This window comes from Mizuhopecten yessoensis, unplaced genomic scaffold, assembly GCF_002113885.1.
Source record: "Mizuhopecten yessoensis strain PY_sf001 unplaced genomic scaffold, ASM211388v2 scaffold8931, whole genome shotgun sequence".
Taxonomy (NCBI): Eukaryota; Metazoa; Mollusca; class Bivalvia; order Pectinida; family Pectinidae; genus Mizuhopecten; species Mizuhopecten yessoensis.
This window is the reverse complement of record NW_018407794.1, coordinates 751,036-767,435: the sequence shown is the minus strand read 5'-3', so window position 1 is coordinate 767,435 and position 16,400 is coordinate 751,036. Positions and strand designations below refer to the sequence as shown.

General features: G+C 34.6%; 1 protein-coding gene across 1 annotated transcript; it reads right to left on the bottom strand.

Moving 5' to 3' along the window:
• Positions 1-3,104: 3,104 nt before the first annotated feature.
• On the bottom strand, positions 3,105-15,177 carry LOC110456870 (scavenger receptor cysteine-rich domain superfamily protein-like; the record flags this gene model as incomplete). Its single annotated transcript, XM_021507896.1, has 11 exons — positions 15,057-15,177; positions 14,449-14,599; positions 14,165-14,343; positions 13,725-13,875; positions 11,009-11,187; positions 8,729-8,879; positions 7,631-7,809; positions 6,921-7,071; positions 5,917-6,095; positions 5,220-5,370; positions 3,105-3,274 (listed from the first exon to the last, which is right to left on the bottom strand). Coding segments are annotated over exons 1-11 (1,762 nt in total), but the record flags the coding sequence as incomplete, so codon positions are not given.
• Between the last annotated feature and the right edge of the window lie 1,223 nt (positions 15,178-16,400).

Below are 16,400 nucleotides of genomic sequence, written 5' to 3'. Positions count from 1 at the left end.
ATTATTTTGTTCATGTATACGGACGAAATTGTTTAAATGATGCAATAAGTGAAACATAAAACTATATTCTAAAACATTGCAACCATACTGTTAAATAAATTATACCAAAGTAGGCAATTTGAATGGCACAGTGGATAGTGTACTCGCTTCTCACCAAGATGGCAGGTATTTGATTCACCGACCGGGTGGGTGTTCTCCGGGTACTCCAGTTTGTTGTCAAAACTAAGACCTTTGTGCACTAACATCTGGGCCAACAACAGTGAATTATATCTGCTGAAGATATTTTTTCATAATTATTGTAAAATAAATATAGTTTATTTGAAAATGAAGTTGGAACAAAAATTAATATTCGAACTCAAAATTATGTCAATGACGACACCTGAAAAAGAATGGGGAAAACAAACTGAGTACAAAATTAGAACTCTTCGCCATATCAATAGATATGTTTCCAGGTCCCACGACGTGGACGTGGTTCTACTCGGGACCCGAATTTTTGAATGAATAAATATCTGTGTCGTGATTGGGTTGTTCGGTTCAGTATTGAAGTATTTATAAAATGAGATATCGAAAAAGAAAAAAACGTATTTGATTTATAAAAAGAAAAAAACGTATTTGATTTATTAAAATTCTGCCAATTTCAAATCCGTTAAGTAACAAGATTCCTGTATCGCTCACCTGTTATTCATATCACACCGTTGACCTTGAAATAGTGGCCAGTTGAAATGCATTGGCTTTATCAAATAGGCTATTATATGGTTAAGTTTCATATGATGTTTCTTAAAAGAATTGTATAACTTAACGCTTTATAAAGCTGCTTGGAAGACCTTCACATGCTGTGATACGCTGACTTTCAACGACAGTTAAAAGTAAGGATCAATCCAAAGACGCTGCCAGCCTAATTTCATGACTGCAGACCTTTCAGCTCTTGAAAAGAAATCAATTGAGGTGTTTTTTTACCTTTGTGTTCTTGAAAGTAATTCGGTAATTTTTGTTATCAGTATTTTTAAAAGAATTTTTTGGGCTCCTTACCAGGATGTTCCCAGCCTTGTATTATGACTCTAGACCTTTCAATTCTTCAGAAGAACTCGTTTGACGTTTTACATATTTGAATTTGCAAGTAAGTAGGTTTTTTTATTCTTCAGTTAAAACCGTACGAAGTTTTTGACCTATTTAACACTTGTGACCTTGAAAGAACGCCAAGGTCATGTTTATTCGCCACCTTAGTCAGGCTCTCAGCCAGGACGTTACATGCTAAATGTCATGAATCTAGAAGAAATTGTTGAAAGGAAAAGTTGCTGGCGACGAACGTTGCGCCATGGCACCATCTGACTTGCCTTTCGGGCAGGTGAGCTAAAATCATCACGTTGCTTATAACGACTAATCACTACATAAACAACCCAATCAAAACAGGACATTTACTTTAAGTTAACTGTCCGAAACATAAATTTGGTGTCACTTCTAAAGATTGTTTTTGTTAACATAAGCCAAATAATACAGTCGCTGTTTTGGCTGAAACCACGAGTGACAGCATGCAGTGACTACATTTAAGTTGTGACATACAATTAAGATAGGTGTTGGCTGTCCGGTGGAGTCCCAGGCATCTCTCCTGAAACAAACTGGGTTACAAAATTAAACAAAATAAAGGAATTAGCGTTTGATAAAATGTTCAATAAATTTAATATTTATTTTAATATCGATGATACAGTATGAATTGTACTGCTGTTTCGCAGTTGAACATAAATATATAGATAATTACGACCAACAAGTTGTCAGTGATTGTTTTTGTTTCTCAATATTGCTAGATTTTTATTGACGTTACATGCAGATTTTTTTTTCACGAAAGCAATTAATACCTATGGTGTCAAAATATACATCGTCTTCGTGTGATGGTAATAAAACATGAACGTATTTCTACATAAATACAAATTATTATCATTCAAGAAAGATGTGGTATTGAAAATATAATATGATATTGAAAATAATTAAACACTTATAAGTAATAACCAATATGAATTCAAATTAGTTTAATGCATCTATTTGAGTGAACTGAATATGGAAATCTTAACAATAAAAATAATCTGAAGGTAGATGTAAGGTTATATAAATGCAATACGGTATAAAATAACCAAACGTATAATTCACGATAAAATATAATTTCATGTTTTTCATTTACAGATAATTACCTCTGACTAGACATCGTCAAACGTTGGCGGGAAATATGACGTCATCAAGGAATATACGACTGATTAGTGTCCCATTGGAACTACTTACCGCCTTCCTTGATAGTAAACGAGCCACGCCGTCCTAACACACTTATACTCATTCATACAAGCTTCTTTTACGTCATAGCTCACATGCGTACATATCACACTCGGACACTTTCTGGACAACAAATGGACAAACAGGTCAAGACAAATATAGACACACTATGATTACTGGACTCACATGAACGTTACAAATGGACGTAAACGGATATAAAGTACAACACGGACAACAGGACACACCCTGTAAACAGTAAAGTAAATAAACAAACGACACAAAACCCTACGAAATAAGTAATGACATAATCACATAATCTGTTTCAAAACAATGTTTAAAACAAATATACAATATATTCTATACATAGGAGATCAATTTAGCTCTCATTTACAGGTCAATATTAAATATATAATATGTTTTTAAAAAAACAAAAAAACGAATAATTATTATGTAACAAATGCAAGATATGTGAATAAGGTGTCAACGATACGTTTTACAAAAAGATATAATCGATAAAATAAAATGTCAAAACAATAACTTATTGATGAAATATACAAAACAGATTTCACAAATATCGATTCAATCGTATTTACAACAATTAATTTCTCTTATTTAGGTAAAAAGTAAAAAAAAAAAAAAAAAAAAAAAGGTTTAATAGCAGTACATCAAAAAACGATTAAAGATGTTTTGTTATAGTCTCATTAATTATAAAGAATTTTTTATTTTGTTTTTATATATTGATATTCATAATTGATGGATATGGAAATATAATTCATTTAGAGTGTTATGGTATATTTTTGAAAATTAATACGCGATTAAAATAATAAAAACATATTTAGAGCTACCTGCTTCGTTGTAGCACGTGACTTGAGCTTGATAACTACAGGAGTCAACATTTCCCCAACCGTCAAATGGACAGTCAGCCAGACTGGACTCTGTACCGTCACATTGTACATTGTTCATCCATATCGGTTCATTAGGAACTACGTACGCTGCTGACAATGCCCGACCATCACTGAAACACAAAAGCTAAACATTAACATAAATTGATGAAATGGTATATGGTGCAGTAAACTGTGTACTTTTATATGTATTTGTTTTCTTTTTTTTTGACTTCTGACTCAGTTGTTGGACTATCAGTCATCGATGATGGCTGAAGCCTTGTAGCTTGGATATTTTTTGGCATGATTAAAATGAAAAACTACTTTAGCTACAATTTGTAATTTCGTTTCATCATGAAAAGTTTTCCGGCACCTTTGCTGTTTAGTGTATTCTACATTTCATTACGAACTCTTCAATATAGATTTTTCTTCCATTAAATCTTCATTCAGTAAATTTAAGACATGGCATTATATGAAATGTGTACTTTGTCAGACTTTCTGTATCTAAAACAAGTTTCACAAATAAGTACTTACTTACACGTACAACGTATTTCAGTCATTATATTAAAGGAACATTAACGTTTCATGTTTAGATGTTCTGTTTATTACTTTTTGTTTTTTTCTTTATTATTGAAATCGATTTAAGAGGAAAAATTGATTATCTGATTACAGTGATTATGAATTGATTTTTGTTATACCGTTTACCTATATTGAAGCATCCTACATGCGACTTCGGCGTCTTTATCATCAAAATCAAAAGTGTGAGAACAAACACCTCCCCAATATCCACTGTAGTACACCTCAACTCGGCCGGTGTAATTGTTCGGTCCATCTACCAGACGAACATCTATTGTAGAGTCAACTGAAAGTGCAAGAAAATTGTATTTATATATGTTAGAAACGACGGAGGAATAAATTGGCAAAGGAGGTTTAAACAGAACAGCCATTGTTATGTCACATCAAATAAACGTGACTTCCATAGTATATGGTGGAGATATGATGAGCTAGAAATGAAGTCATTTTCAAGTGAAAACACAAATTTATTTCCCCCTTTACACAATGAAAGAAAATAGCAGTTGTATTATCTTGTTGTGTCAGTCGACGTGAATTGTTCCACTCGCTGTCGAATTTCCGCATACCTGTGACGTTATAACAGAAAACACTAGCGGGGTAACTACTGCAAGAACCAACTTGACCCAATCCGTCAAAGGAACAATCAGCTAGACTGTCCTCCGTACCGTAACAGTCTACACCTGACATCCATACAGGATCTGTAAGACTGCCATAACGGGTGGTGTGATATATTTGATGACCAGCACTGAAAGATAAATATAGAAATATCAGATTGTTAGGTGCAAATCACTTGACGAGTCTTAAATTACAAACAAAAAGTAATATAATATTCATAACGTAATACAAATTTGTTTGTGGTACCCAGAGAAAACCGGCTAAACAATGGGGAACAAATAGTGCTGTTGTTGATTTAACATAAGAATACTTAACATGTAGGGAACACTAGCCAGGTATTTGGTAAAAAAAACTTTTTGCAGTTGGTATAGCACTATGACATCAATGTGGAACTTAATTTCTCTCATTTCCCTGTGTGTAAGATAAAGATGTCTAGTGAAAGACAGGGGGGTCACCAATTTGAAATATTCGATTCTACAATCCGGAAATTGCGTCGTAATGGAATTGGCACCTTTTACAGTACACGTTACAAAGATTTGATAATGTTTCTGCGTAAACTTTGTTTGCGAATATTGGGTATGCATAATCTGACTGACAGATTCGTTTTCGTCTAAAAAGCTGGGGGGAACAATTGATATTTTCAAAATGGTAGCCAGTCAAAACTTGTTTTCATGGTTTCTGAGGTTATTCTGGTAGTTGGAATGAGAAAAAAGCTTTCATTAATAAGGATGTGGGATAGGAAACTTCCGCAATCGGAGATTTCAAATTTTCCTATCCTACACCCCTAGGCAAGAATAAGTTTTATGTTTTTCTTTATTCTGGTTGCAATAATTACCGGACGTGTTTCAAACTACAAAGGATGGCTACGTTTGCATGACTGTCGATGTATACCTGTATCCTAACATCTTGCACGTTACACTAGCATCTCTGTCGTCCCAGTCGTGTAGGCCACAAATGGTTCCCCAGCTACCACTGTGGTACACCTCAACACGACCGATATTGGGTTCTGGACCTCCACTCAGACGAATCTCAAAATCTGTTTCTGTTAGAAATTATATTTACATTGGAGAACAATGAGATCGTTATTTAGCTAATTTCATCACATCACCGTATAACTTTATCATTTTCAGCCTGCAAAAAGGTATTTTTTGAAAATGTTCCCAGAAAAAAAAGTTTTATTTCAAATTACAACTGTTGATCAAATAACTGACTTCTTGTCATTAAATTAAAAGCGTATTTGAAATGATACGAAAGAGGGTATATTCATAAAAAGTGAAATCTATTTTTATAGGCTGATATTTTTCTGCAGAAAAGTTTGACATAGTTCTGTAACAGTCTTAGAATCTTAAACTACCTTTTGATCGCTTTCTAAAACTTCCATCAAATAACTTTCACATAAAATTAATATATATTAACAATACTAAAAGCAAATAAACATTTCGTTTTTATCTTTTATAGTTTGATAGATGTTATATCTTCATTCATTGTTATCCATTTTGAGAAACTTAAGATCCGTTGAAAATATTGAAAAATCATCCATGCTTTAAATAGGATTTACATGTAAAGTCTGTTATTAATATAAACGTACCTGTGACATTATAACAGAAAACACTAGCGGGGTAACTACTGCAAGAACCAATTTGACCCCATCCGTCAAAGGAACAATCAGCTAGACTGTCCTCCGTACCGGTACAGTCTACACCTGCCATCCATACAGGATCTGTAAGACGGCCATAACGGATGGTCCGATAGATTTGATGACCAGCACTGAAAGATAAATATAGAAATATCAGATTTGTAGGTGCGAATCACTTGACGAGTCTTAAATTACAAACAAAAAGTAATTTAATATTCGAAACGTAATACAAATTCGTTTGCGGTTCTTTGTAACATACAAGAAAGAAACTGTTAGCCGTGTGTACAATAATGCATACTCCTACCCAGAGAAAACCGGCTGAACAATGCGAACAAATAGTGCTGTTGTTGATTTGACATAAGAATACTTAAAATGTAGGGAACACAAGCCAGGTATTTGGTAGAAAACGTATTGCAGTTGGTATAGCACTATGAAATCAACGTGGAACTTTATTTCTCTCATTTCCCTGTGTGTAAGATAAAGATGTCTAGTGAAAGAAAGGGGCGTCACCAATTTGACATATTCGATTCTACAATCCGGAAATGGCGACGTAAAGAAATTAAAACCTTTTACGATGTTTTTACCGTATACGTTACAAAGATGTGATAATGTTTCTGTGTAAACTTTGTTTTCGAATATTGGGTATGCATAATCTGACTGACAGAGTCGTATTCGTCTAAAAGTTGGGGGGAACAATTGATATTTTCAAAATGGTAGCCAGTCAAAACTTATTTTCATGGTTTCTGAGGTTATTCTGGTAGTTGGAATGAGAAAAAAGCTTTCATTAATAAGGATGTGGGATAGGAAACTTCCGCAATCGGAGATTTCAAATTTTCCTATCCTACACCCCTAGGCAAGAATAAGTTTTATGTTTTTCTTTATTCTGGTTGCAATAATTACCGGACGTGTTTCAAACTACAAAGGATGGCTACCTTTGCATGACTGTCGATGTATACCTGTATCCTAACATCCTGCACGTTACACTAGCATCTCTGTCGTCCCAGTCGTATAGGCCACAAACATTTCCCCAGTAACCACTGTAGAACACTTCTACACGGCCGACATTGGGTTCTGGACCTCCACTCAGGCGAATCTCAAAATCTGTTTCTGTTAGAAATTATATATACATTGGAGAACAATGAGATCGTAATTTAGCTAATTTCATCACATCACCGTATATCTGTTTCATTTTCAGCCTGCAAAAGGTATTTTTTGAGAATTTTTCCCGTGAAAAAAAAACCCAGTTTTTAATTCAAATTACAACTGTTGATTAAATGAATAACTTCTTTTCATCAGAGTAAAGCGTATCTGAAATGATACGAAAGAGGGTAATTTCATTAAAAGTGATATCTATTTTTACAGACTGATATTTTTCTGCAAAAAAAAATTGACAGAGTACTGTAACAGTTTTAGGATCTTAACCTATCCTTTGATCGCTTTCTAAAACTTCCACCAAATAACTTTCACATGAAATAAGTAAATATGAACAATACTAGAAGCAAGTAAACATTTCGTTGCTGTTGGTTTTTTTTGTATTTTGATAGATGTTATATCTTCATTCATTGATATCCATTTTGAGAAACTTGAGTTCCGTTGAAAATATTGAAAAATCATCCGTGCTTTCAATAGGATTTACATGTAAATTCTGTGATTAATATAAACGTACCTGTGACATTATAACAGAAAACACTAGCGGGGTAACTACTGCAAGAACCAACTTGACCCCATCCGTCAAAGGAACAATCAGCTAGACTGTCCTCCGTACCGGTACAGTCTACACCTGCCATCCATACAGGATCTGTAAGACGGCCATAACGGGTGGTCCGATATATTTTATGACCAGCACTGAAAGATAAATATAGAAATATCAGATTTTTAGGTACGAATCACTTGACGAGTCTTAAATTACAAACAAACAGTAATTTTATTCGTAACGTAATACAAATTCGTTTGCGGTACTTTGTTAACACGTCTGTATATTGTATAGTCCCCCGTACCATACGCCACCAAGCAATGTTCGTTGATTTTTTATATTGCAAAACACGGTAACATACAAGAAAGAAACTGTAAGCAGTATGTACATGTATACATACTACTACCCAGGGAAAACCAGCTGAACAATGCGAACATCACAAATAGTGCTGTTGTTGGTTTAACATAAGAAAACTAAAATTTAGGGAACACTAGCCAAGTATTTGGAAGAAAACGTTTTGCAGTTGGTATAGCACTTTGACATTAACGTGGAACGTGGAACTTAATTTTTCCCGTTTCCATGTGTGTAAGATAAAGATGTCTTGTGAAAGAAAGGGGCGTCACCAATTTGAAATATTCGATTCTTCAATCAGGAAATGGCGACGTAATGAAATTAAAACCTTTTACGAGGTATTTACCGTATACGTTACAAAGATGTGAAAATGTTTTCTATGTAAACTTTGTTTGCGAATATTGGGTATGCATAATCTGACGGACAGAGTCGTATTCGTCTAAAAGTTGGGGGGAACAATTGATATTTTCAAAATGGTAGCCAGTCAAAACTTATTTTCATGGTTTCTTAATTTATTCTGGTAGTTGGAATGAGAGAAATGCTTTCATGAATAAGGATGAGGGATAGGAAACTTCCACAATCGGAGATTTCAAATTTTCCTATCCTACACCCCTAGGCAAGAATGGGTTTTATGTTTTTCTTTATTCTGATTGCAATAATTACCGGACGTGTTTCAAACTACAAAGGATGGCTGCAGTAGCATGAATGTTGATGTATTACCTGTATCCTAACATCTTGCACGTTACACTAGCATCTCTGTCGTCCCAGTCGTGTAGTCCACAAATGGTTCCCCAGCTACCACTGTGGTACACCTCAACACGACCGATATTGGGTTCTGGACCTCCACTCAGACGAATCTCAAAATCTGTTTCTGTTAGAAATTATATTTACATTGGAGAACAATGAGATCGTTATTTAGCTAATTTCATCACATCACCGTATAACTTTATCATTTTCAGCCTGCAAAAAGGTATTTTTTGAAAATGTTCCCAGAAAAAAAAAAGTTTTATTTCAAATTACAACTGTTGATCAAATAACTGACTTCTTTTCATTAAATTAAAAGCGTATTTGAAATGATACGAAAGAGGGTATATTCATAAAAAGTGAAATCTATTTTTATAGGCTGATATTTTTCTGCAGAAAAGTTTGACATAGTTCTGTAACAGTCTTAGAATCTTAAACTACCTTTTGATCGCTTTCTAAAACTTCCATCAAATAACTTTCACATAAAATTAATATATATTAACAATACTAAAAGCAAATAAACATTTCGTTTTTATCTTTTATAGTTTGATAGATGTTATATCTTCATTCATTGTTATCAATTTTGAGAAACTTAAGATCCGTTGAAAATATTGAAAGATCATCCGTGCTTTAAATAGGATTTACAGTCTACACCTGCCATCCATACAGGATATGTTAGACGGCCATAACGGGTGGTCCGATAGATTTGATGACCAGCACTGAAAGATAAATATAGAAATATCAGATTTGTAGGTGCGAATCACTTGACGAGTCTTAAATTACAAACAAAAAGTAATTTAATATTCGAAACGTAATACAAATTCGTTTGCGGTTCTTTGTAACATACAAGAAAGAAACTGTTAGCCGTGTGTACAATAATGCATACTCCTACCCAGAGAAAACCGGCTGAACAATGCGAACAAATAGTGCTGTTGTTGATTTGACATAAGAATACTTAAAATGTAGGGAACACAAGCCAGGTATTTGGTAGAAAACGTATTGCAGTTGGTATAGCACTATGAAATCAACGTGGAACTTTATTTCTCTCATTTCCCTGTGTGTAAGATAAAGATGTCTAGTGAAAGAAAGGGGCGTCACCAATTTGACATATTCGATTCTACAATCCGGAAATGGCGACGTAAAGAAATTAAAACCTTTTACGATGTTTTTACCGTATACGTTACAAAGATGTGATAATGTTTCTGTGTAAACTTTGTTTGCGAATATTGGGTATGCATAATCTGACGGACAGAGTCGTATTCGTCTAAAAGTTGGGGGGAACAATTGATATTTTCAAAATGGTAGCCAGTCAAAACTTATTTTCATGGTTTCTGAGGTTATTCTGGTAGTTGGAATGAGAAAAAAGCTTTCATTAATAAGGATGTGGGATAGGAAACTTCCGCAATCGGAGATTTCAAATTTTCCTATCCTACACCCCTAGGCAAGAATAAGTTTTATGTTTTTCTTTATTCTGGTTGCAATAATTACCGGACGTGTTTCAAACTACAAAGGATGGCTACAGAAGCATGACTGTCGATGTATACCTGTATCCTAACATCCTGCACGTTACACTAGCATCTCTGTCGTCCCAGTCGTATAGGCCACAAACACTTCCCCAGTAACCACTGTAGAACACTTCTACACGGCCGACATTGGGTTCTGGACCTCCACTCAGGCGAATCTCAAAATCTGTTTCTGTTAGAAATTATATATACATTGGAGAACAATGAGATCGTAATTTAGCTAATTTCATTACATCACCGTATATCTGTTTCATTTTCAGCCTGCAAAAGGTATTTTTTGAGAATTTTTCCCGTGCAAAAAAAACCCAGTTTTTAATTCAAATTACAACTGTTGATTAAATGAATAACTTCTTTTCATCAGAGTAAAGCGTATCTGAAATGATACGAAAGAGGGTAATTTCATTAAAAGTGATATCTATTTTTACAGACTGATATTTTTCTGCAAAAAAAAATTGACAGAGTACTGTAACAGTTTTAGGATCTTAACCTATCCTTTGATCGCTTTCTAAAACTTCCACCAAATAACTTTCACATGAAATAAGTAAATATGAACAATACTAGAAGCAAGTAGACATTTCGTTGCTGTTTTTTTTTTTTTTGTATTTTGATAGATGTTATATCTTCATTCATTGATATCCATTTTGAGAAACTTGAGTTCCGTTGAAAATATTGAAAAATCATCCGTGCTTTCAATAGGATTTACATGTAAATTCTGTGATTAATATAAACGTACCTGTGACATTATAACAGAAAACATTAGCGGGATATATACTGCAAGAACCAACTTGACCCCATCCGTCAAAGGAACAATCAGCTAGACTGTCCTCCGTACCGGTACAGTCTACACCTGCCATCCATACAGGATCTGTAAGACGGCCATAACGGGTGGTCCGATAGATTTGATGACCAGCACTGAAAGATAAATATAGAAATATCAAATTGTTAGTTGCGAATCACTTGCCAAGTCTTAGATTACAAAAAAACAGTAATTTAATATTTGAAACGTAATAGAAATTCGTTCGCGGTTCAATCACCGTAACATAACTCACCAAACAATGTTCGCTGCTCGCTAGTTATGTAAAAGGAGGTTATATACAAGAAACTGTTAGCCTGATGTACATTAATCGATACTTATAGCCGGAGTAAACCGGTTAAACAATTTTGACATCACAGATATACTGCTGTTGTTGATCCACTTTCTTCAGCGTACCGTTTGCGTAGCACTTGCGTAGCATTTCCGTAGCACTGCAGTACCATTACCGTACCATTTCCGAATCACTTGCGTATCGTTTCCGTTTATTCTGTTTCAACCGAACGGTTCACAAAGGCTTTTTGAATATACTTGTCGAAACGATGTGCTGACAAAAAATCGTTGTAAACGGCCTAACGTAAAAATTATTCCAATTAGCATAATAGTCTGAAGAAGAAAGCAAAAAAGTCGGTTTTTAAATGTGATCTGGTGAATTTACATAGTCATGGACATACACAACCTTCCTCCCATTGTCCTACTGTGTGTTCCCCACACAAGAGGCTAAGGGGTGACTTAAATAGCAGGCATACAGCTTGCCATGAGGTTATGACCTGTCCCTTGTTAAAAATATTAACAACTTCAGTGTCATTTGTACATTTTATTAGAGCAACATGACAACCCGCTGACAGATACTTTTCTTTTAGTATGATATCTATACCTGAGAATATAGGCAGTGATAACACATTACCCATTCACCTATGGTCACATTAGATTCTGGAGGTCACCTGGTGTGATTTCAAGGCAATTAATTCCTTGTCAATTTATCAAGCTCATTGTCTGTCCACCAGGTCGGCTGTATACAGGTAAATCAGTTCAAAGTAAAAACCTACAGGTAAGATATCTTGGCTGTCCCTTGGTCAGGAAATGACAGCCCCAGACACAATTTCATTTCACAACTGTGCAATTACCAAGGTACACTAATATTTTGCTTGAAATTCCTAATTAAATGCAAAAAATGTATGTCCCTTATTAGAGATATTTAAATGTTCACTTAGAAGATTTTTTTAAAATAATATATCATGAGTTCTCTTTTCAGCGGGGAAGGTTAAATTTCAACCTTACTACGTAACAAACTTCTCTATATCAGATTGTTGAAAATGAGGATATTTTTCAGTAATCCAAAAAAAAAATTATTTAAAGATAACTTTATTTTCATCAAATGATAAGCTAGAAATCTGTTTTGTAACAATGGGTTAAAAATGATTCCCTGAGAAAATAAAGTGTGCTTAAAATAAAATATGTTTAACAAAATACTGTTTATGTTTGAATGAACTTAAATGAATAGGCCTACAGGACAGGGTATTATAAATTTCAAACCTTCAATGCATGTATTCCAAATTCTTACGAAAAATCTAGAAGTGTATGGTATTTAAGACGATAGAAAAAAATGGACATAGAGATACTTCACCCAGGAGTATGAAATGCTTTCATTTTTATAATTTTTTTAATTATAGGCCTATTAGTTATCACGTTTCTCGTTACAAAACCGTAATCAGTTTACTTACTGTCAATATTAATTAGTCGTATTACTCGGTAAGCAGGTGGAAACACTTCTGACCATAACTTATTATTAGCTGTGTGCCGCGTTGATCTATTAGTGTACGACAGGTCTTTGTGATGGAAATATTACCAATATTTGATCGACCTTTATTTGAATGAATCACGAGACAGTACTGTTTGTTTCACACTCATTTCATTATCCAAACGAACTGTGCCTCCTCGTAGCCTACAGTTTACTGACGTTTCCTTCTATGCCGTGTGGGTATATTCGTTTAGTTTTAGCTGTTTTATATGCTTCTGCTTTTTATGTAAACCTATAATTGTCACCATAAACGTATCGACCGTTTGTAAGCGGCATCCGTACCACTTCCGTACCGTTTGCGTAACACTGTCGTTCCGTTTGCGAAACACTTGCGTTCCGTTTCCGTAGCACTTGCATAGCACTTCCGTTTGCGTCAAGGGTGCAACAACGAACGTATGAATAGTTAAAATATAGGAAAAGGGTATGTGACTGTTTTGATACGTATTATATCAATTGAGCAGAATGGTAAAACAATCTGATATCCATTATATATAACCTGCAAACAGAAATTGTTCGGAGCCGATAATCGCGTGACATTTGTCTCCATGAATCTTGAATAAAGTCATTAGGAACTTTAAAAAAGTACAGACAAAAGGTAAGTCATAAGATATTTTGGAGAGAAATACCTAAAGTTCAACAGAGAGCCTTATACAAGATTTAGTAATCTGAATACAAATCAGGTTTATTGGAGAAAACGTGTTACCGTTGGTACATTATTTGTTTTATTTATTTAACATACCGTGTAACTTAATATTTACTTTTATCGCATTGCAATATTCACCGGACATGTTAATACTACAAAAGATGGCCACAGTAGCATGAATGTTGTTACATTACCTGTATCCTAACATCCTGCACGTGACATTAGCGTCCCTGTCATCCCAGTCGTAGTAGCCACAAACACTTCCCCAGTAACCACTATAATACACTTCTATACGCCCCACATTGGATTCTGAACCTCCACTCAGGCGGATGGCAAAGTCTGTTTCTATGAAAATTTGTTTAAAGAATACTGTAACAGTTTAAGGATCTTAACCTAGCCTTTGATCGAAATCTTAAACTTTCTTCAAATGTCATTCTCAATTAATGTAATATATTTGAACAATGCAAGAAGCGAGTATACATTTTGTTGTTGTTTGTTGTCGTTTGTGAGATGATATATCTGCATTCATTAATATCCATTTTGAGAAAACTCAGATCAGTTAAAATAATAAAAAAAATCATCCCTCATTAAAATAGGTTTGAAATCTGAACTTATGTGATAAATATAAACTTACCTGTGACGTTATAACAGAAAACACTAGCGGGATAACTACTGCAAGAACCAACTCGACCCCATCCGTCAAAGGAACAATCAGCTAGACTGTTCTCTGTACCGTTACAGTCAACACCTGCCATCCATACAGGATCTGTTAGACGGCCATAACGTGTGGTCCGATATATTTGATGACCATCACTGAAAGATAAATATAGTCTATAAATATCTCTGAAAACATCTTATTTCTTTTATTCGATTGCACTTTTAGGGATTGCAGCAGTAGCATGAATGTTGGTACATTACCTGTATCCAAACATCCTGCATGTGACATTAGCGTCCCTGTCGTCCCAGTCGTAGTAGCCACAAACATTTCCCCGGTAACCACTATAATACACTTCTACACGGCCCACATTGGGTTCTGAACCTCCACTTAGGCGGATGTCAAAGTCTGTTTCTGTTAGAAATCATATTTAAATTAAAAAACAATGAGATAGCACTTCAGCTCATTTCATCACATAACAGCATATTCGTGTCATCTTCAGCATATCAAGAGGCATTTTTTGTTAAATATTCTCATGAACAAAAAACAATTGTAAAGTCATATTACGATTGTTGATCAAATAAATGACTTCGTTTAATAACATGAAAGGGTTTTTAAAATGTCGCGAAAGAGGGTATATTTATAAAAATTGAAATCTACAGAATTTTGTAACATTTTTAGGATCTTAACCTAACCTTTGGTCGAAATCTAAAACTTTCCGCAAATATCCTTCTCATTAAATGTTATAAATATATATCTGCATTCATTAATATCAATTTTGAGAAACTTCAGATGCGTTGAAAGTGATGAAAAATCATCCCTCATTAAAATATAATTGACATCTGAACTTTTGTGATTAACATTAACTTACCTGTGACGTTATAACAGAAAACACTAGCTGGGAAGTTACCGCAAGAACCACCTTGACCCCATCCATCAAACGAACAATCAGCAAGACTGTCCTCAGTCCCGTTACAATCTCCCCCTGACATCCATTGAGGATCTGTTGGCCTGCCATAACGGATGTTCCGATATATTTGATTACCAGCACTGAAATAGATATCAGCATTAAATATATTTGAAAGATTATCCAAAGCAAATTACTTAGTAATGAAAAAAATACCACATGGATTCCCAATCTTACCTTGGCATTTTTTTTATTCTCTTCTTTTAGGATATACATTGTTAATAACAGTTTAAATTGTATTGTGTTGCAAGGACGAGATTGTATTGTGTTAAAAACAATTTGGCGGGGGAAGTTGCTTAGCCACGATTTCTCACCCTTACCAGGATTTCTCAATGCCACACGAATTCTCACTGCTACACGATTTCTCACTGCTACACGATTTCGCAACCCTACCACAATTTCTCACTACTACAAGATTTCGCAACCCTACCACAATTTATCAACACATTTCTTATTAAGAAGTGCTTCGAATGCATTTGGAGCATTGTTTCTTCTTCACAAGTCTCACAGGCGAAATTAGGGGCGTATTGTTCCCGATACCTCAATTTCATACAAATATATTATTATTTATTCCATTACTTACTAATACAATTATGAAAATACTGTATCAAGTAAAATATGGATATGATATGTGAATAAAAATATTGAAATGGAGAAACTTTTTTCTTTTGTTGTCACGGAGAAAGTGGATGGGTTTTAGCTGCCTGTCAACGGCTTTTGCGAAAGGCTGTTTCGCATGGCTTAACATCACGTCAAAATAATTTTGAACGCAGATAACACAAGGTAAATTATTGTATCCGACTCTTTTAATGGTGTTATTGTTAAAAGAATATATTGTAAATATAAGGATTTACCTTTTATTTTGTTTAGTTTATGAGATAATATATTCAATGGCGCACGAGGTAAATTGCGTCAACGCAAAATACTTCAATTGAGATAGGGAGCGTAGGTGAGAAGACCTGTCACCCATGCCAATATTATTTGCACGATAACTCACCCAGGTGAGACATCGTGGCAGTTGAGAATCAAGTTGTTAACGCAGTAATCTTAGCACGAATTTTTTCACGGGTGAAATTTCAATTCTTAATGAAGTGTTGCAGGCGGTGAATGTCCATGCAGTTACATGCTGATGCTGCTCTTTTTTTTATTATGCTGTTAAGATCTTTTGAATACAAAATAAAGTGAGGAGTTGTGTATTACCTGTATCCTAGCATCCTGCACGTTACAGTCGCGTCCCTGTCGTCCCAG